We start from the raw sequence: 23,310 nt of genomic DNA on the forward strand, positions 1-23,310 counted from the left end.
CTCTTGCAACAGCAAGCAGGGAAATCTTCAAATTCTTGGGAGTGTCATCACACCTGACGATGATGAGTGAGTGTCTGTTATTTCAACACAAATTGTACATTTTAGTTTCTCTGACTTGATAAAAGGAAGAAGTTTGTTCACTTCAATGACTGGATATAGAGGGAAGCCCATAATTGATTCAGGTAAAACCAAGTGCCCTCAAAGACAATATTGTTGTTGAAGTGGTGCAGAGGTAGGTTTTCTTTTCCCATTTTCTTTTCTTATTCTCACTTGCTGTGGAGGCTAAGAAGGAAGCAATGAAAACACAAACAAATAGAAAGCAATGAAAACATAAACAAATAAAAAAGTAGAAAATATCAACCACCTCTGGTTATCTTCTGAGAGATGTGATGAGGAAGAGAAGATGACTCTTATCATTTTCTTATAAAAGCTGGTATGAAAAGGTTACCCATCTTCATTTATTTGTCTGTTTTGAAGGTATAGTTCCCAGTCTGTTTTATTTCTTTGGGATGACAAGGCAGTCTCATTAAAAACAAAGTTTTATTGAGGCACATTCCATGATGATGGTCTGGCATTTTGGGGAAAATGCTCTGCAGAGAAATTGAGAACTGCCAATTGCTGATAATTCAAGACCCCTGACTTAAAGTTAACAAATAGGAACATCTTGTTTAGATCAAAAGAACACTTTACTCACTTCAGGATTAGAGTTATCTTAATCACGATTTCAGCTAGCATAATATCCTGTGCCGGATGAGTGCTCAGTGATTCAGTGGTGCCATTCACGGCCCTTGAACTCGATCCTCGAAAACACTGTTTTGAGATTATCAATGGCTGTGGTGCTTTGGTGGGTATTTCCTTTGAAAAGAATCACTTGATGTCAATAAAATGACTATACTCTGTTCTCTCTTGTTCTTGGCAGAATAAGCAAATTCTGCCCCCAAAAGAAAGTTATCCAACTTGACATAGCTTACGCTCCAGATCATTCAGAAAGGGAAACATGCTTCTCCTTGGTTAGAAATTTCATGACAACTCCAAGGAAGAGAACAGCTTGGTGCATTTATTCCATGATGCTCAGATCGAAATTTGTGCACTGCCAAAGGTTTAGGCACAAAAAAATTGTGGCCTGAGAGTGTGTGAGAGAAATTAATATCCTTCTTTTGTTATATTCAGCCTTCTGAACATTTAAGGCATTAGGAATCAAACTGTTGAAAGGAAGGCCTTGCTCTGGGATGGCCTGACTTGAAGCTCACCCTATGCCGTGTGAGGCCAGCGGCCAGTCTGTGGCTGGCCACAGGCCTGCTCCTGGCTGGTAGGTGACCGAAGCCATGATGGTGACGATGTGGATAGAAAGATGGTCGAGGGAACTTCTAGTGGAAGCTTTGATCTTTTAACTTTATTCCCAGTTCCATAATTGTGCTTTCAAATGCCATTCTAGCTGCCAATTTACACTTTACCAGGGCCAAAATTTATTTTTAGTGTCATTTCCATGGAAAATGTGCACTTTGCTCTTGATTGATAGATGCATTTTGACAGTTAATACTGGTTTACCCAGTCAAGGCTTGTTTTAGTTGAAGGTGAAAATAGAAGAGGAAAAAAAAAAACATTACTTCGACGGATCTTAGTATTTCTCTTTTTATTGCATTCGTTGTCTAACAACAATAATACTCATTGGCAAGAAATTTATTTACACTAACAAATGAAATTTAATCACAGGTATTTTTAGATTGGTCAGAAAACAAAGGACCACTGTGATATTTTGCTTTGAATGCCTCTGAAAACCGAAGAGTAAGAAATGGCGTTTGAAACAGAACAATCTAGAGAAGTACATATTAACCAAGCATAAGAGAACAATCCAGATGTGGCACTAGTGTCTCTTCCATGCAGATGATCAGACATCAAAATGTACAAATTAAAATTTTCAGATAACATGCTATCCATACTTATTGAACTTAAAATTATTTTCAAACAACTCTTTTCCTTTTAGTGATACAGAAAGAAAGATGAAAATAAATCAACTTCTCAACAACGGAATAGAATTCATTTTCTCTCTTGTGTTTTCAGCTGGCCAGTTAGTGATATGTAGGTGAACGAGTGGTTTAACTGTGACACCATTAAAAAATACAAAAGCAGTAGTGATGATCATAAATAATATTAAGGAAAACATAAACATATATTTCAGGGTTTTCTCTAAGCACTAACTAAATCTGATGTTGCTGGGAGATGCTATCTAGCTGGAGTGCCTCTTAATTTCCACTTGTTAAGGTGAATTAATTATTTTGGCCAATTGTTCTTTTAACAGGAAATCTGGGTGTGTGAATCAGATAGCTGAAGGAAACAGAACTGTACACCTTCCAACAACATACTCATGCTCACATCCACTTGTGTTATGTTTGGTGATGACCTAACCATGTCACCACTCCAAAAAAGAAGTAAATAAATGGTCCTGTGATAGTAACGCTGCCGTCAAGAGAGACGGCAGTTAGTGACTGCAGTGTCACAGTGACCAAATACATTTTAGAGCGTGAGCAAATGCACAGGAACACACAGTGCAATTTTTAGCCAAAGAAACTGCAGTCTGCAGTTGAAAATGCCCAAAGCTGCATAAACGTCTGAGCTTCAACTCAGCAATGTGCAATCTTGACATCAAAGCATTAGCCAAACATGTGAGGAAATTTCATGTTACTAAAATACCGAGTATCTAATAAACCAATTTTACCAAAATATATAAACATGTAGAAGGTAAGTGCATTTAGTAGAAATACATTAAAAAAAAATCTCTTAAAATCTCATGTGCCATTCAATGTACACACACACACACACAAAAGTGGCAATAAGGCTACGATACTGCTTGGGGTCCTATCTGACATTACCAAGTTCCATGTACAATTATTTTTTATGCCGTGAGATTGTAGTCTGTGTGTGTATGTATGGTGGGAGATATATTCACACATATGTAGCTCTGTACATCAACACAAATGGCATGCACATTCTTGAGAAGTTGCCTCTTGTTCTCTTATTCTTTACCGCATTCATTCTTGAGTCCCTAGCGGTCTGGGGGCTGGGGTTAGTGTGGGGCCAAGGACTGGAATCATGATGTTTCTTTCATTCCCCACTCTGTGGGTCATGGTCACATGCCATGCTGGTTCACACGCTCACATGTGTGAGCCTTTGAGTAAACACGATTCCCTTAACACAGCCACACAGATGTGCACACACAAGGACATAAGGATCCTCTCTTTAGTGTCAGGTAGACCCTGATGTTTCCATGTTCCAGGAGAAAATACTTCTGTAGGCTTTTCCTTTGCTTTCTGACTTCTCCATTGGGTCTATTCTATGCTATTACTTTAAATACTACTGGTGTTCTGTCTGGTGTTATTTTTTTTTTCCTCAGTGTTTTGGATCAGGACCAACTTTTCTGAGACTGCAAATGCCTAAGACAAATATAAACAAGATCTGCCTGCATACACAGACTGTTCTTCAGGAGTGAAATTGCTGAAGCACATTCATATTTCTTATGACAAGGAGTCTTTCTAAGAATTTATTTCCCACCCCCATCTTCATAATGAAAACAATTCTAGAAGGAAATATGGACATTTCTGGACTTCATCCTTAAATGCTTAGTTTCAGAACAGTGTACAGGTAGATCCTTGATTAAAGGTAAACTGGAAAAAGGTATTTTAAAAACTGAGCTTTTCTTTTTCATTTAGAAAGCACTAAGGACTTGGGATCAAGCAAATGACATGAACCCTCGTGACTGCGGTCCAAACTGAAACGCCTCGGAACCACAGCTCTATTGGAACAGTAAATTTAGTTACTCAAATGGAAGTTGATAATTTGGAAATATCTCGATGTAATCAAGGAGCTATATCCCATCCGGAGCATAGACATGCCTTTCAGTTTGAAACTTTTTGAATACTGTGGTCAAACATGGATTCTGCTCTCTTGCACCTTAGCCTGTATAATCTTTAACACTTAAAAATGAGTTAGAATAGCAACATAAATGTTAATTTTCATTTACCTTTTTAAAATATAGTTCTAAAGCATGTCTTAGTCCTATTTCACAGAGAAATTTTGTCTTCAGCAAAAAGCCATAAAGGCGAGTTAAGGTGCTAGATCGAACCCTGGCTCGGGCCTAGCAGTAGACTGGGCCTGGGCTATCTCAAGGCTGCAGGAAGCAGCGACTACAGGATAAAAGCAAGGGCTCATTCGGCTCCTGTCCTGGCCTCGTCTCCCTTGCTTTCCAACAACAAAGCCGCGCAGCCAGTGTTCCCATTTCGCGCCCCCTGAAGGCGGAGCTGGGAATCAGGGCCTGTCTCACTGCAGTCACGGGCTGTGGCGGGTCAGAAGCGCTGACCCGCTGTGAGGGCGGGAAGCCCACGTCAGCCCCATGAAAGGACCCCAGCACAGAGTAGCTGTGTGGTCATGAAACCAATGGTGGACGTCATCAGTGCATTCCAACGGGCAAAAGTAAGTTTCCACCCTACTTATCACTGCAGTAAACTGATTCAGGGAAAAAACAACGGGAGAAAACTATTTATAACCTGTGAGTTACTTTAAGAGAGATACTCTGAAATAAAGTCATCTAAGTCCTGTAGTGGAACACCCTGCCCCAGACACTCAGGTCACACAACGCTCTGTCTGCCATCTGGCCTCTCCACAATTCCCTGTCCCCTAAAGCATTACCTGTACCCCAAAAACACTTTTGGCTACTGCGGGCATCATACCGAGCTGTCGTTTAGGGAATACAGTTCAAAGTAAGCAGATATTCCCTTTTTGTTCATTTTCTGGCAAATAAAAAAGCTATTTAATACAAAGTCTTTAATGTTCATGAAGCGACAATTCTGTGTTAAATTTTAAGGATACTGAAAACCACTAGCGTTAAAGTAAGTATTGTATAAGACACTGGAACCTCAATGAGGCATCATGCTCCAGAGTCAATAAAGAAAATAATAGTAAAACAAATGTTCACAAGATATGAGGTCCTTCACTTTGTTTTCAAATCCTTTTATCAATCTGTTTACTTTTTATCCTTTGTTGGACAATCAAATCAATTTTAGCAGTTTTAACTACTTAAAATAACTCATTAAGATCTAAAATTACTATAATTTAACTTAAAAAAATCAAAACAATTATAATACAAAATAAATGATTTGAAGAATAAGAATTCAATTTATAATATTGTCAACTGGTCATTGATCTAAATATTGGAAGTGTACAAATAAAGTTAAAGAACAATCCTTCTAAGATACTTAAAAATGCAATATAATCATAAATTATGTGCAGAGACTGAGACTTACAGACATTTCCAGTATATACATCCATTTTCAAATATTACCAAAGTGTAAACATAAGATAATCATCCTTCTATTTCCACTCCTAAAATGAACACAGTGAAGCTTCCAGTATGATCCAGATCACTTTCTTCCCCAAAGATAAGCAAAAATCACAAACATTTACAACAGCAAGCACTAGCATTACCAGATTTTGACTAATTTAGTCTTTTAGTATTGAAAAGATTTGCTGAATTTTGTAGTTAATTGATAGTGGTTCCTGGTTTCTCATGACATTAATAAATAACAAAGCACCACACACCTCAAAATATTAATAGAGATTCCAGTACGGCAGTTTCATTATCATACCCCAAATGAAGATAGAAGAAAAATAGGTAGTGACTTTGATAATTATAAAACACAATGTTACTTTATGCTTCTGAGGATCGAATGGATGATCTATACCTAGTGACAAAGGGACTGAAGCTTAACAGACAATACTCTGGTACTGAAAATGAAATGAGTCTTAGGGAAGAACAAGATTACAAACTTCTAGTTTAGACAATTTTAGATTTTGAATATTCAGACAAGCAAGAAAAAAGGAAAAAAGCACAATGTTCAAAATAGGAGATGGCCTGTATGGTAAGAAGCCCCTTTAACGTTATTTGTTACTTGTAACCTTTGAAAGCTTTCCCCTAAGCTCTGTGTATAGAACATTTTCCAGTGGAAGATAAGGACTGAGACCCCCATGAAACCTAAGAAAAGGAAGTAAACTACTTGTCCAGGAATTCATCTGGCCTCAATTCTTGTTTGGTAACTCGTCCTCTGAAAAGCGGATGACCTCATTTTTGCAGCCAACGCAGCTAAGAGAACTAGATACGTGAGCATAAAAAGCAAAAGAGCAACGACAACAGCAAAGTCCATCATTTGAAATTTCTCAAGGTGAGTTTATTTTCTCCTCCGTCTGCCCCACTCTCCTGCACTTGGATTAATTCGATGAAACACTGAAATCCTTAATACTGGCTTTAAAATAAGGACAACTGCCTGCACTGCTAGACTGCATCGGATGTACCATCTTAAACAAACTTTAACTGTAAAGTGGAAATCTCCAAGGAATGAAAGAGACCGGCTCAGAAAAACCATTCAAAACATCTCTAAAATATAACTGAGAGCTCTCCTTTATGGGAACATTCTGTGTGCTCAATAAAATTGCTTCTCTGGTTGAATGTTAGTCAAATCTAACTTTTCTCTAACTGGTATTTCTATTTTTCTTAAAAGTACATTTGTTAAAACTCTAACTGAGCCCACTTGGGAAATCTTGAATAGAAAATATGTGATGAGTTCCTGATTGTGTCATAGTCAGGCTGAAGACTAGCCCGAATGTTCCCCAGGAGAGGAAACCTGAAAATGTTGGTTTCCTTAAAAATCAATTTCCTGTTCAATTTGTTGGAGAAAAGAAGGAACCGTGCTGTGTGTCGGTGCTCCTGAAACACTGAACAGGCTGCTGCTGCACCAAGGAAACAACAGGTCCCAGTACCCATGGCTGCATCAGTGCTTGAATTTTCCTTCGTTTGGCTAAATCTGGAGGATAAATGTTACCCTCGGAACCCCAAAGTAATATCCACATCCACATTCTTAAGGCTTTTGCTTCCTTCTGGGGTTAGCGAGCAAGCCTAACTCTTTTCTCTCTTCTTGATGCCTAGCAAACAGAACAATTTGCCTGCTTTTAGCCACAGTCAGTAATTACACGACAGAGCACCCACATTTCCATGGTGGGGCTGTCTCACAGTCCAGACAGCAGCAACGATGGGGGACCCTGCTCTCTGAGCAATTCTGCAGCCCTGATCTCAAGGCAGAGCGGTGCTCCCGGCCATGCAGACACGCGCCAGGGCTCAGCTTCAGGACCCCGCGCTGGAAAGGCATGGCGCGCCCCTGACGACGCCAGGGTGTGTCATGCTTTCTCTGGACAGGGTCACGCTGGTTCTTCAGGGGACACCACCCGCCCGACACAGAGAAAGGCTGCTACTTTGTGTCTCTTGCAATGAGACCCTTGGTCTGTTACTAGACCAGAGGTGGCTTGGGATTGCTTCAGTAGGTTAAGATTAAGAGTGTACTCTATGGACGCAGAAGATTGCAGTTATTGAACACACGGTTCCCCAGTCTGCCTAGAGCACGTAACGCGTGTCATCAGTGTCTTTCTGTCCTCCAGGGGAGAGCAGGGCAGGAGAGGCGGAAGCGCCTCGGTGCGTGTCACTGCTCACTAGCACCCTCTGCGGCCGCGGCCAGCCTCTCCGTCTTCTTAGACTTCCTCTGCATCTGCTCTTGTTCCTTCCTCCTCAGCTTCTCTCTCTGTTTTTCCATTTTCTCCTGGGCCTTCCGAGCCTTCTCTAGAGACACCTTCATTTCCTTCAGTTTTTTTTTGACCACGGCTCGGTCCTGGGATGATGTCATTCCGAGGGCCTGAGAAGGAAACACACGCAAACAATCTGAAGACTGATGACCCCTCTGTTTATGATGAGGCTGATATCACACGAGAGTCCAAACTCAAGAACTGATACACACATAATCGAAGAGGCAGAAAATGAGGAGGAGCGGACTACATTTGCCAAAGATCTACGTACGGTGGGGCTGGGCTTTACTTGTTCTTTTGCTCTTTGGAGTCCCGAGCACAGTACAATGTAAACCTCAGCAAGTAAATGCTTTCTGAACTGGTGATTAGTGGGCAAATGAATAGCGGAAGGGCACAGTTCTGCTTCTTCAACTTTTGGGCTATAGCCATTTACAGCCAAAAGTACTGCTACACTCATCAATATTTTCAAAAGCTAGTAGTAGGCACCTGCCACCCATCTTGGAGGGCTCCAAGAAGGGCAGGAGGAACTGAAACGGCTTCCTTTCTACCACTGTATTCACTTACAATGGAGACCAAAAATGTCTCCAGGACAACAGTGTTCATGTCAGCATGACTAGCCGTTCCCTCCCTGAAGACAGACCCATAAAGGAAGCCTGATCATAATGAGGAGCTTGCTTGATAAGCTTGGAATTCAGCATAAGGGGAGCTGGTTGCATATTTTCAATGTTTCACGACCTTCAGAATCAACAGCAGGAGGCATCCATCTCCCCAGCAGGGACAGGCCTGTCGATGGGCCTTCATATTCACAGGCTATTGATGGGGCTCTGACCTTTTCAAGACCGTCAAGAGATACTCTGCGGCCATCAGCCCAGCAGGGCGCCTGCGTGGGGGTGGTGGGCTGGCTGTGAGCTCCTTCTGCCTCCTCCACAGGGTAGGTGCCACCTCAGACTCTAAAGGAGATGGGCGGGACAGGCGACGATGAGAGTGTGATGGCAGGGAGGGGAGGACATGGCCTGCTGCAGCGGGAGGACGAAGTTCTGCGGGGAACACAGTCCTGGTTTCGGAGTGGTGCGCAGGGAGCAGAGAGGGTGGAGGAGAAAGGAGTTCAAAGGGGAGATTCATGGACCTGGATTTTAACTTTCATGTCATGGGAGAGTCCACACTGGCCATTATTAAAACTCACACTACAGAGGAAATAAGCAGAGTCAAGACATGGACCATGTGCTGTTTGGCAGAAGCAATGGATGAACCTCTAGCGCTCCTGCTCAGCAGCCTATTGTTTAATTCAGAACCCAGCAATTTTCCAAAACCTCCTTTACCACTGGGAAATGATTCAGTGTCCTCTCTGCTGACCGTGGATGAGAAGTACCTCTCAGCTATGCAGAAGGCTCTTATCTAATGGAAACATTTCAGGTGCTACTAGTAATACAAATTATACTTGGTAACATACAGTTCTTTACCTTAAGTTTATTTCCATCCAACTGCAGGAGTTGCTCTCCAGTGATGTTTTGGGCACTGAATTCAGAGACATACTGCTCCAGATTTAGGCTCACTAGCCAGTGAGAAACCTGCTGCACGCTCCACTCATGAACGGCCCGATTCGGATACTGACTGTGTTTGGGAGACTGTCCGTCATCAAGGATCTGAGGTAGGAATGTTATGCAGGGTTGTTAAAGGATCAAGAAGCTGTGGCTCAGTAGGAATGTGATGCTATCGAAAAGCCAGTTCTTGCCTACTAGAGCCACACTTGGTTTTAAGCCCTGGAGTAAACGAGTGGGTCTGGCTGTATGTGTAACACGCATAAACAGTGATCACCTCTACATTTTTCTTAGGTATTTGGAAATGTAAAAATTCCCACAAACAAAGCAGCATTGTAATGTAGGAAGTTAATAACTGAAAAATACATTGTAATATCACAAGTTTTCACTTAAAACACTTCAGAAAGTTTATGAGATGCAGAAAACAAGTACATCACTTATCTCTGTATGTAATGAACTGCGCTGCACTGGTCCTCTGCTAAGACATTAGAAATATGTAAAGATACATTTTAAAATATTGAGATATATATTTTACTTAGAAGGGGAGCAGTAAGCCCTCAAGCATTCTTAGTAGGGGAAATTTCACAGCCATTATTTCATTTGAGCAGCAAGCAAACCTGTAAGGAAGGTGGGATAGGTAATTTACAAATTATCAAATTACTTTTAATATATGAGGCAAGTGAAGCTCAGAAAGTCTACAGACCTGTCCAAGATTATGCAGCTAGCAAGTGCCAGAGCTCAGCACTTAGTAGTTTACTCCAAATCTCTGGCTCTGTCCAACACAGGACATGACTATGAATAGTGCAAAGGCAGCTTGGTTTTAAGACCCACTAGGCTGAGAGGAGATGAAGGTGGTGACAAATCCAGGAGGAGAGATGGGGGCACCTTAGTGACCATGCAGGAAAACAGGAGGAAATGGGGAAGCTGAGATGAGGGCAAGGGGGTGAAACACAATGGTCTGTGTCGGGCTAATGGTGGTGGGAGACACAGCAAGGGGCTCTGGAGGTGGAGATCCCTTCGAATGTCTTTTCCACTAAGACTGAGACAAGGGCAGAGAGTGAAACTATTTAACACGAGGAAACCCACTGCAGGGGAACATTTCCTGTCTAGTTTGATTTTAAATCATTATAAAGAAAGAAAAGAAGCTTCAGACGCTACCCCGTAAGCCACCACACACAGCCCACTGAGAGCTCACCTCGTCATCTATCATATCCAGGCTCTGAGTGAGACAGCAACAAAGGAATCAAAAAGAAAAGTGTTACAGAAATAGGAAACATGCAGATACAGTACACACTTTCCATACAATTAAAATCATGCCAGATCTGAAGAATATGGACAGAAAAACTTAAGAGGAACAAAAGGTTTACAAAGCAAAAACCATGTTAGAAAGAAGTAACTAGGAACAGATATTTCAGGTGAATGTATCTTTACTTATAGAGCTTCTCTCCCTGACCCCAACCCGCTTCCAGTACCGGGATTTCTTTCTTCTCCTTATCTCTCGGCGCACTAAGTCACATAAGTTACCAGTGGAGCCTTCTGCCTCCCTGTGCAGTGATCTCCTGAGGATTCATCACAGTGCCCACCTGACCCTGCCTTCTAAGTAAGCGGTTCTTCCCGCGTGGTCCCTCCTGATCAGAACGGCACCCCCCTCCCCTGCAGCGATCCCCATCAGGGGCCACGCCTGACTCAGAGGGAGCACCGGGGGCGGTGGAGGTGAGCTGTGCAGTGCTCAGCCACCCAGCCCCACCCGTCCGTGGAAAGCCATCCCATTTACATCCCAGAGAGGCCCAGGAGTCCCCTGGACAGCTTACAGGGGCTCAGGGACAGAACCTGGCTTCCACGTTGAGGCAGACAGAGGGCGAAATCGCAAGGCTTTCAAATCAAATGTGAAACCATTGTCCTGATGACAGATCTGCAAAGTCTGCCTGAAAACGTTCTCCTCTGTGACAGTTTGTGGGCAAGGTGTAGGATCTGAGAAGGCAGCTCCGTTGCCTGTGCCGCACACATACCTCGTCGGATGAGAGCAGCAAGGACGGAGAGAGGCCAGGCGTTTTGGGTTCTGCTCCCAGGCCGCTCAGGTCTGCTGAACTAGTGCTGCTAGGACTGAAATCATCATTGAAGGGAAAATTCTGAAAAAATAAACAAAGCTTCGCGTTAAGTGAGCCTGGTGAGTGAACCAGAGACAAGTCTGTTTACAAGCTTTAGAGAGGTTCTTTATAAGTCATCTCAGAAGAGATGCATATTTGGTTGGGTGACCTTCACCCGCCAGTGGTTGGGAACTCTAGCCTTCTGTGCTGGACACAGAATTCTGGGCTCTTTATCACATGAAAGGACAGGTATTTTAGAGAAATGATTCTTCAATCTCTCTTCAAGGGTACAGCATTCATTATCCTCCACAACTGCTCAGAGGAGTACTGTTAATAAGCCTATCTGCTTTGGCCCTAATTGTGATGAGTAACAGTGTAAGTAAAAATACAAGATGGTGTGGCAAGCCTGAGTTATTAGGAACAGATGGCAATCCATATTAGAAAGGTAACTTGAGCACCCCCTGGGAAGGACTGCTTGCCGTTGGCTGTGATAAACACCGTGAGAAATGGCAGATCCTCTCCTGGATGTAACCTTCAAGATGATGAGTTCTGGGGGAGGTCACAATCTGACATTACACTAGTAGTTACATGCTAAAATACAGCTCTCGCACAGCACCAGTGGAGTACCAAAGAGGCTGGAGCATGGCCAGACACACGTTTCCAAACAATCACCTGGGGTTGGAGGAGGTCCGGTGGTGTCAGTAAAACTTCCCCAGAACTTACTGAAAATGTTCAGTGGATGTTACAGTCAAATAAACTCACAGTGACTACACAGTTGCATTTGTAAAACATTTTAAACCAAATCTCAAGAGTCTCTCCAATGCGAGATAAAAACTGGAATTATTCAAACAACATTCAGACTTCTCAGATCTTGAAAATGTTTCAAGACCAATGTGGTCTGCTGTTGCCAAAACTTCTTCTGCTAATAATTCTAGAAGCATTGCCTTTCCTGGAATTCTAAGCACCTGACCAAACACCATCTTGTTTCTTATTCCACTTCCTTAGCAACTGGACTGTTACAGTTTCCCATTAGGTTCCCTTGCACTGGGTTTAGTTGGTTGTCAAGAATAAAAAGCATGGCAGAGGCTAGAGAATTCAGTACCAAACTCCAAAGGTTTGCTAAAACTTCAGAAAAGGAGGTGAAATCAGCACAGGAGCTACGCTAGTAAAACATTTAAGCGTGAGAGCATTTAACACAGCACGTTACCATTTGATACTGTCAATGGAGATAACGACCTCAAACTCTGTCAAAATGTTATGAGCTGTTGACCTCAAGAAAAGAATTAAATTCAAGTAGCATTAATCACAGGTTACTATTTGAGAAAGAAAAGTGAACACAGATAAAAGGAGACCAAACAACACATGAAAGTTAGCAACCACATGTGTTTCAATAAATTGTTAGGTAAGGTTTGCAGGGTCATGCTGGAAATAACCGTCATGCATTTAAAAACAAATAACCATATAATTCCCCATTCTGCTAAAGTTAAAAAACTCTGGTGATAGAATGATCACAGTTTATCAACACGGAAGTCTGATTTAAAAGAAGAAATAAGTAAGGGTGCTATGTCAGCATTGATTTGTTTGGAAGGGTTTCATTTAGATATATTGAATACATATTCAGTCTCAAATTTATTTGTTTTCCAGTAAATCTTGAAGAGCACAGCAAAAATAGTTTTGTAATGTAATTTAAAGTGGAATACTTGGTAAACAGATTTATCATACTGTTCCAGGATTCAAATGCATCTTTCCCAGCATGGCTTAACTGTCAAACTGAGATTAAATAGCAATATGTGAAAAGACAGGGAAATCAAAGATTAACATACAATCTAGAATGGAAAAGTATTAAAGAAGGTGGTGGTTAAATAAGGCTTTTTTTCTCCCCAACACGAAAATACCATGCATTGTTTATTGCAGTGTTATCACATTGGTTTCTCAAATCCAGAGTATACACACAAGTTGAGAATGCTTTCCAAAGACTGAAGAGGAGGAAGGATTGGGGTTTTCTTGTTTGCTTTTTAAAATCCACGTGTTTTCTACCTTAGACCCCTTTTTATCTGAAATTAGAGCTTCAGGAGAAGGCTGAAGGGGACTTGCAGATGAAGGCAGATTCCTGAAGGAATAGGATCCTTTTCGGCTTTCATTAAACCACGAGAAAGGCAGGCCAGTTGAGCGTGTGGAGGCCTGAGCAGTGGAGGATGACGTTGGTTTCCAGGTTTCCAGCCTGCATCTGAAGATTCTGGGTTAGGAAAAGAAGAGGTGTTTTAGACAAAGGAAAAGGGCAGATGGAAAACTTACAGAGCTGAATTTTTAAGAGACTCTGAATACAGTCTGAAGTAATAGTCTGAGAAATTGTCCTACACAACAAAGTACAAATTTTGCACTTTTGACTAGAACATTAATCTTTTTTTGCATCTAAATGGATGTTATAACAATGAGAAGTATTTTGGTATCACCATGGCCATGATGACTTTTTTGAATTGGGATTAAATGTATGTGGATGAATTAGTATCAGAGAGGGACATGGTCTTTTAGGAACTGCTTTGAGTTAATGATCACAGCGTTCCCTTTATTTGGGTCACATATGAGTGCCTCACTACTAGTGACATGAGCTCATAAGCAGCATTTTACCCTGGCCTCCTCGGAACAGAAGTTCCCAAGAGCCTGAGACTTTAGAAAATGATACATTTAATAACTGGAAATTTCTGGGCTCATGATACTTTAAGCAGAATACACACCTTATTGGTTTTTCATCATCATCTTAGTGCCTTATCATAGGAGGAGCGCCAAACTAGAGGTCCTAAAACCCTCCTTGGATGTCCAGGGTCTTTCACTTCCTGTGCACATAACCTTGGGCCTTCTTTGCCTCTATTTCCTCATCCATAAAATGTGGATATTCTATGTATATCTTATATGTGGTTAAGAATTAAATTAGATATGTGTGAAAGTGCTTTGAAAACTGTAAAAGTAGAAAGGTCTGTGCTTATTGTTTAACATTTTAAGGACTCAAAGGCATTTGAAAAACAGTCTGAAAACAGACTTTGTTTTCTTAATGCAAGCACTTGCATATTTATATTTATCTTTTGATTAAAATAATCATCAAGAGCTAAGGCAGGAATGGGCAGCAGTTTCTGTGCATTTTGGAAGAAGGCACCCTCAGTTAGTTCAAGTGATAACTGATATAATACTTATTATTTGTTAGCTGTTAATGTCATGACAACAAAGAGATTCCCTTTCAATTAAAAGTGCCTCAACAGCATGGCTTATGGGCAACTTATGTCCCAGAGGTATACTGAATCTCAACCTCACATTTCATTTCACATTATTTTCAAATATTACACATTTCAAATTTACATAGATGATACAACTCCTAACAATTTCTGTTCATTTCTAAAGTATATTGTGAGAATCAAATGGGACAATTATTATAAAAGCATCTCATAAAACTAAAGCAATATACAAATGTAAAGGGGTTATGAGAACGACAACTAAAGAGAATGCAGAAGTCAGTAAAGTTTTAGCAGCACACTGAAATCACAGGTTGGATGAGAAAGTGTTCATCACACTAAAGATTACAGAAGATATTATTTTAATTTTGTATTTATTTTTTGAAAATCAAAGGGGTCTGCAAGGATAACAGAGAACGACCAACCAGAAATATGCCAACCTTCAATTTTATCCTAAAGTTTAACGTAAAAAAATTATATTCTTAAATCCACTTACTATTAAGAAGTGGGGGGTGGGGTGGGGTTACCATAGTGAACTTAGGAAAGCACACTAGCAGAGGCAGACTGGTCTGTGAGTGAGTGAAGTCGCTCAGTTGTGTCCGACTCTTTGTGACCCTATGGACTGTAGCCCACCAGGCTCTTCCGTCCATGGAATTTTCCAGGCAAGAGTACTAGAGTGGGTTGCCATTTCTTTCTCCAGGATATCTTCCCGACCTAGGGACTGAACCCAGGTCTCCCACATTGTGGGCAGATGCTTTACTGTCTGCGCCACCAGGGAAGCCCACTTTTTATTCCTGGATCATGGACCGGTGCAGTGGTCCCCAAGTAAGTCTGATAAGTAAGCATCATCTGGGGCAGTTGTATAAACACAAATTTTTGGGTACCTGGACTTACCAAGTTAGAATTTGGGGGAAAGGGAGTTGACCTGGAATCGACACTTCAAATACATATCTGAACTCACTAAATATTTTTAATATGTGTATTTATGAATAGTATCCTGAGTCCAAACTTGAGGTGTCTGGCATGAAACTAGGTTATTACTTACTTATAGGAAGTCACTGCACTGGCTCCCCATGCCCTGATTTCCTCTTTCCAGGGTGACACAATGAGAACGAGTTGTCATCCTATATGTGGTCGCATTATATGTGAGGAATTTTTAAAAATATGAATCTTTAAGGTTACATAGCAGAAGGACAGCTGTCTCCCTTCTCTTCTCTAAGAGAGGGAGAGAGATCTTATCTCCTCAATGTAAACAAGTTCATCTTGAGAAGGATCTTGGGTTCTTGTGCTTTGGAAAGTGATCTATGTCAGAGGAAGGTAAGACTCAAGTCTCCAGCTTTACAGCCCCTAGAACACCTCCATAGAGTTGGGTCTCAAAGTCCCTCTCCCCGGCCCCACTCCTGGAAAACACGATCACATACCTCTAGGGAGGCAAATCTCTCTGCAGATAAATCTAACTAGTTAGTCATAATTTAACTTCTCAGGCTTATCTTTTAGCTCAGTCCCACATTCAAGTAAAAATGCTCACAAATCTCTAACTGTGCTTTAAAACACAAAAATAATTTTTTATGCTTTAAAATATTTTTTATATTTTATATTTCTTTTATATGCTTTAAAACATAAAAATATTTTCTCTGTAGTGTCATACTCTTATAACTGGGGATATATGACATAACCTGGACCTGATGTTTATTTTTCTCTTTGGTTATAAATTTCTGAATCAGTTAATCAAAGTAACATGGGAATTTTTTAAAGAGTTCCATCCGTAATTCAAATAAGGTACGTTAGTACTTAAATATATGGATACTGTTTTCAAATTTATAAACAGGCCACTATTAACAACAGCATGAGTATGCTGTACTATGCCCAAGTGAACTGCTTTTGTAACAACGCTTTTAAAACAACCACCACTACAACTTTTAATAAATAGCAAGTAGGGATATTATTGCCTGACTGTTGTCATTCTAAGACCCATGAAAAGGACTTTTGGTAGCTCAAATCCTGGCCAGGTAACGTTTCAAACAAAATTTGAAGACCACATCTCACTAAACCCTTTCATAAAATCCTCACTGCCAGGAAAATACTCAAGACATATAATTCCATGTGGACTTGTACATACAGCACTGAAGACGGGTCTGAAGGCCATGATGTGAGAATGATGGAGTCATGGAAGTTCAGCCCTGGGTGACATGCAGAGGCTTTCTGCTCTAGCTTTCTACACCAAGAAATTGATGATACAAAGAAAGCAATGAAAGCCCACTTCTAAGGAGACAGCAGCTGTCCTCACAGCTGCAAACCACCAGCCCTGGGGTACTTTGAAAGCTGTGTCCCAGTTCTCCAGGAGGTCTGGCTGTGCCTCTGCTGAGGCTGTATCCTGTCCCCCTCATTTCTCTTCGGATCCTTGACTCCAAAGCTCCCTGAGCTGATGGAACCTCTGTGTGGTTCCTAGTGTCCTTCAAAAACAGAACAGTGGTTTGCTTCCATTTGCTTGGAACTGGAGTATAGAAAGTTCATTTAAGAAATAAAATCCTCCACTACTTTAAAATTATAGACCTATCAGCTTACCAACTTTTCTGAAACAAATGCCAATCTCCTTTCAGATAAACTCAACTCTTGGGTCTACAAAAGGAGCAGAGAGGGTTTAGTAATGGTTATTCTATTATTGATCACTCTTACAGACTGTTTCACTTTGTGGAGAAATCTGTTAAGAATAACATAAAATTCTTCCTTCCTTTTCTTAACTTTTTAGAGTTTGAGGACAGATTATGGTCCAAGGGGCATAAACTCTATCTAGATCCTTAATAATCCCCTTGAAAAATCACGATTGGTAGAAATGATTAATAGAGCTGAAAATACCTTGTGGAGGATCAACACAGGTATGTGTTCTATGCTTATTTTTCTTTTACAGTTTATACACTAATGGTTCACTATCACTTTTGGAAAAACTAGATTCATAAATTACTATTACATCCCTGTTGGAAACTTTCATTTTCTTTTTCTTTTTTTTTGACTGTGCAGCATATGGGATGTTAGTTCCCTGACCAGGGATTGAACCTGTGTCCCCTACTATGGAAGCACTGAGCATTAACCACTGGACCACCAGGGAAGTCCCCCTGATTGTTTCATTCATAGGAACTGGGAGAAAGCATGGCTTAAAGTTAAGTCTCCATAATCCTGAAATGTCATTTTGGGGGTGTGCGGTGGGGGGAGTTACTGTCTCCTGGCATTTACATGGTTTACAATTAGCAACTCTACAAAACAATTAAGTAATTTGTATACATCTTGAAGCCAGTTTATCCTGGTGCTAACACCCCAAAATTAAGTTGCTCAGGTAAACATTCCTTGGTGAATTTTTTCAGTTTAACTTTGAATAAAAGGTGTATAAAATACTCAGAATATAACTGGAGTCATCAAAATATAATTAGGCATTCAGGAACTGTCAGAACAGAGAAAGTATAAACAGAATACAGAATTCAAGCAGGTAGTAAAGGAGATTAATTGAAGAAACTTAGGTGCAACCAGAGGAAGGGTTGCAGACCTCCATTTACTCAAGTCAGATGAAGTAATTCTATAAGGTTCGAAATGTTCAATGTTCACCAAGGAGACTGAAGTTGTAAAGCCAGCCTCTTCTGAAGGTGACTGAGAGACCTGAACAGATCACAGCTATAATAAGAGGGTGTCCATCTGCAGCCAGGCCAATAACACTGAATACATCCTGCTTCCAGATTCTGAGTTATAGTCTAAATATCTGGTCAATAATCAACAACCCATCTGAGATAGTCACTATAAAGTGCTTAACCTTGACTTATGATGGGGTTCAGGAAATGCTATCCCAAAATATGGTACCTGGGTATATCTAGTCTTTTGAATATTTTAAGTTGAAGGGATCTGAGGAATGGCAGCTGCAGAAGAAGCTCTCTGACCACCCACCTCCCCCCTGAACCAGGTCACAAGACCCTGGGGGCCAAGAGGTGCCCGCCTACACGCAAAGGAGAGGAGCAGACATCTCCACGGGTACCAAGAGGGATGGAGCAAACCAATGAACAGGACTTGCTGCGTGTCCTCAGCTTACTACTCTTAGCTCATGCCTTTCTGTCCTATCACATTTCCCCACAACTTCCTACACTTCATCAAGGCTACTATAAAAATTCTTCGGGCTGAACTCCTTCTCTGGGTCTTCATTTCCTTATGAAGGCTCCTGTGTCTCATAAAAATTACATTAAATACATTTGTATGCCTTTCCCTTATTAACTGTCTTCTGTCAGTTAAATTTACAGGGCTTCAGTTGAAGAACCTAGGAGTGTTGAGGGAAAAATAGATTTTTCTCATTTTAGATGGAGAAACTGTTTCCTTAATGAGTCTTTCCCATACTGGGAAGATATAAAATGAAACAGCAAGATGACTATGTAAATAAAGTCTATATTATCAAAATAAAAATGTTAGTTCAGGAGTAATAAATATATTGCCTAGTATTTATAAAAACTTGCATTAGAAATCTGAGAAACTTGTCTACTGAGTCTATTTTAATACATTTAACTGATTTCAGATTTAACTAATTAAGATAAATAACCACACTGAGAAGAGTATTGGGACCTTTAGAGTCACTATAGCTATTTTACTTTATTAGATTTTGAAAAGCTTTTTAAATATGAAAAGTACTAACTTGTCAGGAATGTTATTGTGTCAGCTTTCAGGCACAGGGCATTACTTAAAAGGAAAACGAAACAGATTAAATTTATAAATGCACCTAAAACAGGACGATTTTGGGGCAACGAGTCTGCCCTCCTGAGGCTAAGCTCATATTGTTCAAATGTCTTCAGGAAAGCGACTGCCTTTATTCCACATAAGATTTTATTAGATATATAAACAAAATGAGATTTGTAAGCTGAGCTGAAACTCAAAAAAAAGTTAGGCTGTAAAATTGGGAGACTTTATTGATTACTTTAAACTTATAACACAAATTTAATGACAAAGCTCCCTTTGGGCATCGAAAACATCCAGTGAGAGGGAGAGCTCCTGGGAGCCCACAGCCAAGGTTGAGCTCCCCAGGGATGCTTTACTGAGATTCTGCCATCACTGCTCATGGATCCTAATGGCTTGCAAACATGTGCTTTAAAACTTTCCAAGCTCAAAGGCTCAGATTATTCTGCCAATTTCTGATCACCATCCTCCACTGGCATTTATAACTACATTTTTGTTTGTAAACATTTTTTGAGGGAAAAATTTGGCTCCTGTCCGGACCAGGTTCAGGCAGATTTAGGTTTTCCTCTTTGCGCTTTATCTTGCTCTTAGCTCTTCAGAAACCAGTGTGTTTCCTCCCCCGCTCAGTAGCAGAGGCAGAACTGCCCTCCACACACTTGTCTCTCGGTATAATCTCAAAGCTCACTATAGTGCTATGATTCATCTTTGAGAGAAACAGCATCTATGAAGAGTGGGCTGAACTACAATCCACATAGTCCAAGTATTATTCAAGATATCACCAAAGTCACCCCTACATAAAGGAGACTGTAAGAAAAATATGTACAGAGAATATTTTTATATCCCTGCAATAAAAATTATCTTAAGTAGTCGTAATGATGATAGCCACTTATATTTAGTAAGGACTTAAAATGTGGTTAAACGCAATCTCAGTCCCTCTAATAACCTGGAGAGGTAAGTGTATAAGAAAACCGAGGCACAGAGAGGTTAGGTAACTTGCTCAAGAAGACAAGTGACAGAGAGAGCTGGGATTTGAACTCAGGTTCTTAACCACTTTGACATTATGTTCTTGGCTTTTACTGGAGGCCACTGCCATTTATTATGAAGTACTGCTGAAGATGTTCTATTTTAAGTACCAATCTTACTTTTTGTTTCATCTTGTCTTTCCCTATCCAATTTACTTTGAAAATTAATTATATTGTTGTATCATAAAATAATATTTGGAACAAAGAGGAGTACATATAGATTAAAAAAAAGGTAAACAAGCAAATTAATACTAATTTACAGAACAACAAAATAATGAGTTAGAAATCAAGAGTATGTTTTTCATAAAATCATATAGATCAATACTATCCAATAGAAATATAATATGAATCATATATGCAAACTAAAATTTTCTAGTAGCCACATGGAAAAAAAAGTAAAATTAATTTTTGTTTTATTTTTATCCCAAATATCCAAATATTATTTCAACATGCAATCAGTATTATAAAAATATCAAGATATTTCATACTTCACATTATTTTTTTCCCATACCAAGTCTTTAAAATCAAGCATACATCTCAGTATATACAAGCTACACTTCAAGTGCTCAACGGCCACATCTGACTAGAGGTTACCATGTTGGACGATGTAGACCAGAGACAGATGGGGATCACAGACTATGTAGTTTTAGTTGACCTCACTTGCTTTTTGGTGAGGAATTCAGAGCCTTACCTGTGGCAAAGTCAGGATAAATGCTGGATTCCAGCTCTGCGTCTTCTCCACTATTCAGACTTTAAAGGAGAAAGCTGACTCACTTCCACAGAGGAGCGCTGCCTCCTTGCCTTGTCATTTTCCCACCTGCCACCATCCAGCCCTGTTCTGAGACACACGTGTCTGCTCACAGGGCTTTCCATCCAGTGACTGAGCCGGGAGTGTTTCCTGATTGGACACCCCACTGACACCAGTGGCTCCTTGCTCAAAGGAGAGTGTTTTACCTTTCTCTGGTGAATACTTTAAGGGATGAACAAGCTCTGCCAACTCTTTCCTGCTTTGATTACCTGTAACCAAACTGTAACCTGGTTAAATCAGAAAGTTCACTGAGCATGTATTTGAAAAGGATAGAACCAAATCCTGCATTTTTCTCCTTATTTTGTCTTCTTATTTTAAACTCATCTATTTGTTTCATGTTGGTCATGTATTTGAATCATTTTGTCTCCACAAGGAACAACATAAGCTCTCTACTCTTTCAATTCAGTTCAGTTCAGTTCAGTTGCTCAGTCGTGTCCGACTCTTTGCAACCCCATGGACTGCAGCACGCCAGGCCTCCCTACCATCACCAACTCCTGGAGCTTATTCAGTCTCATGTCCATCAAGTCAGCGATGCCATCCAACCATTTTATCCTCTGTTGTCCCCTTCTCCTCCCACCTTCAATCTTTCTCAGCATCAGGGTCTTTTCAAATGAGTCAGTTCTTCACATCAGGTGGCCAAAGTATCAGAGTTTCAGCTTCAGCATCAGTCCTTCCAATGTATATTCAGGACTGATTTCCTTTAGGATGGACTGCTTGGGTTTCCTTGCTGTTCAACAGACTCGCAAGAGTCTTCTCCAACACCACAGTTCAAAAGCATCAATAATTCAGCACTCAGCTTTCTTTACAGTCCAACTCTCACATCCATACATGACTACTGGAAAAACCAAAGCTTTGAATAAATGGACCTTTGTTGGCAAAACGATGTCTCTGCTTTTTAATATGCTGTCTAGGTTGGTCATAACTTTTCTTCCAAGGAGCAAGGGTCTTTAAATTTCATGGCTGCAGTCACCATCTACAGTGATTTTGGAGCCCCAAAAATAAAGTCAGCCATGTTTCCACTGTTTCCCCATCTATTTGCCATGAAGTGATGGGACCAGATGCCATGATCTTAGTTTTCTGAATGCTGACTTTTAAGCCAACTTTTTCACTTTCCTCTTTCACTTTCATCAAGAGGCTCTTTGCTTTCTACGATAACGGTGGTGTCATCTGCATATCTGAGATTATTGATATTACTCCCATCAATCTTGATTCCAGCTTGTGCTTCATCCAGCCTAGCATTTCTCATGATGTACTCTGCATATAAGTTAAATAAGCAGGGTGACAATATACAGCCTTGACGTACTCCTTTCCCAATTTGGAACCAATCTGTTGCTCCATGTCCATTCTAACTGTTGCTTCTTGATCTGCATATAGATTTCTCAGGAGGCAGGTCAGGTGGTCTGCTATTCCCATCTCTTGAAGAATGTTCCACAGTTTGTTGTGATCCACATAGTCAAAGGCTTTGGCATAGTCAGTAAAGCAGAGCAGATGTTTTTCTGGAACTCTCTTGCTTTTTCAATGACCCAGCGAATGCTGACAATTTGATCACTGGTTCCTCTGCCTTTTCTAAATCCAGCTTGAACATCTGGAAGTTTATGTACTGTTGAAGTCTGGCTTGCAGAATTTTGAGCATTAGTTTGCTAGCATGTGAGATGACTGCAATTGTGCAATAGTTTGAGCATTCTTTGGCATTGCTTTTCTTTGGGATTGGAATGAAAACTGACCTTTTCCAATTCTGTGGCCATTGCTGAGTTTTCCAAATGTGCTGGCATGTTGAGTGCAGAACTTTCACAGCATCATCTTTTAGGATGAAATAATTCAACTGGAATTCCATCACCTCCACTAGCTTGGTTCACAGTGATGCTTCCTAAGGCCCACTTGACTTCTCATTCCAGGATGTCTGGCTGTAGGTGAGTGACCGCACCATCGTGATTATCTGGGTCATGAAGATCTTTTTCGTATAGTTCTTCTGTGTATTCTTGCCACCTCTTCTTAATATCTTCTGCTTCTGTTAGGTCCATACCATTTCTGTCCTTTATTGAGCCCATCTTTGCATGAAATGTTCCCTTGGCATCTCTAATTTTCTTGAAGAGATCTCTAGTCTTTCCCATTCTATTCTTTTCCTCTACTTCGTTGCACTGATCACTGAGGAAGGTTTTGACATAAGACGGTAGAGAAGAAGGACATGTGCTCATCTTCTCCTGCAAGAACTCCAAAACCACAACTTGCTGCTGAATAACCATTGACTAGAGAATGCTGGATCCCACCAAAAAAAGAGACCCACATCCAAGGGCAAAGGAGAAGCCCCAG

The 23,310-nt window shown here is 40.6% G+C and overlaps 1 protein-coding gene across 11 annotated transcripts in view; it reads right to left on the reverse strand.

Moving 5' to 3' along the window:
* Nucleotides 1–1,616: 1,616 nt before the first annotated feature.
* PPP1R9A (protein phosphatase 1 regulatory subunit 9A) overlaps nucleotides 1,617–23,310 on the reverse strand; it is a 320,114-nt gene continuing 298,420 nt past the window's right edge. For 5 of the 11 annotated variants that reach the window (XM_020882684.2, XM_020882687.2, XM_020882683.2 and 2 more), the window contains 5 exons: nucleotides 13,283–13,481; nucleotides 11,168–11,287; nucleotides 10,354–10,377; nucleotides 9,081–9,263; nucleotides 1,617–7,730 (listed from right to left, as the gene is read on the reverse strand). In XM_020882684.2, the coding sequence (XP_020738343.2) occupies nucleotides 7,521–7,730; nucleotides 9,081–9,263; nucleotides 10,354–10,377; nucleotides 11,168–11,287; nucleotides 13,283–13,481 (736 nt within the window). In that variant the 3' untranslated portion in view covers nucleotides 1,617–7,520. The remainder of the gene's footprint in view (nucleotides 7,731–9,080; nucleotides 9,264–10,353; nucleotides 10,378–11,167; nucleotides 11,288–13,282; nucleotides 13,482–23,310) is intronic. The other 6 variants (XM_020882686.2, XM_070471332.1, XM_020882690.2 and 3 more) reach the window with 4 other exon arrangements.

This window comes from Odocoileus virginianus, chromosome 1 (genome assembly GCF_023699985.2).
Source record: "Odocoileus virginianus isolate 20LAN1187 ecotype Illinois chromosome 1, Ovbor_1.2, whole genome shotgun sequence".
Classification (NCBI taxonomy): Eukaryota; Metazoa; Chordata; class Mammalia; order Artiodactyla; family Cervidae; genus Odocoileus; species Odocoileus virginianus.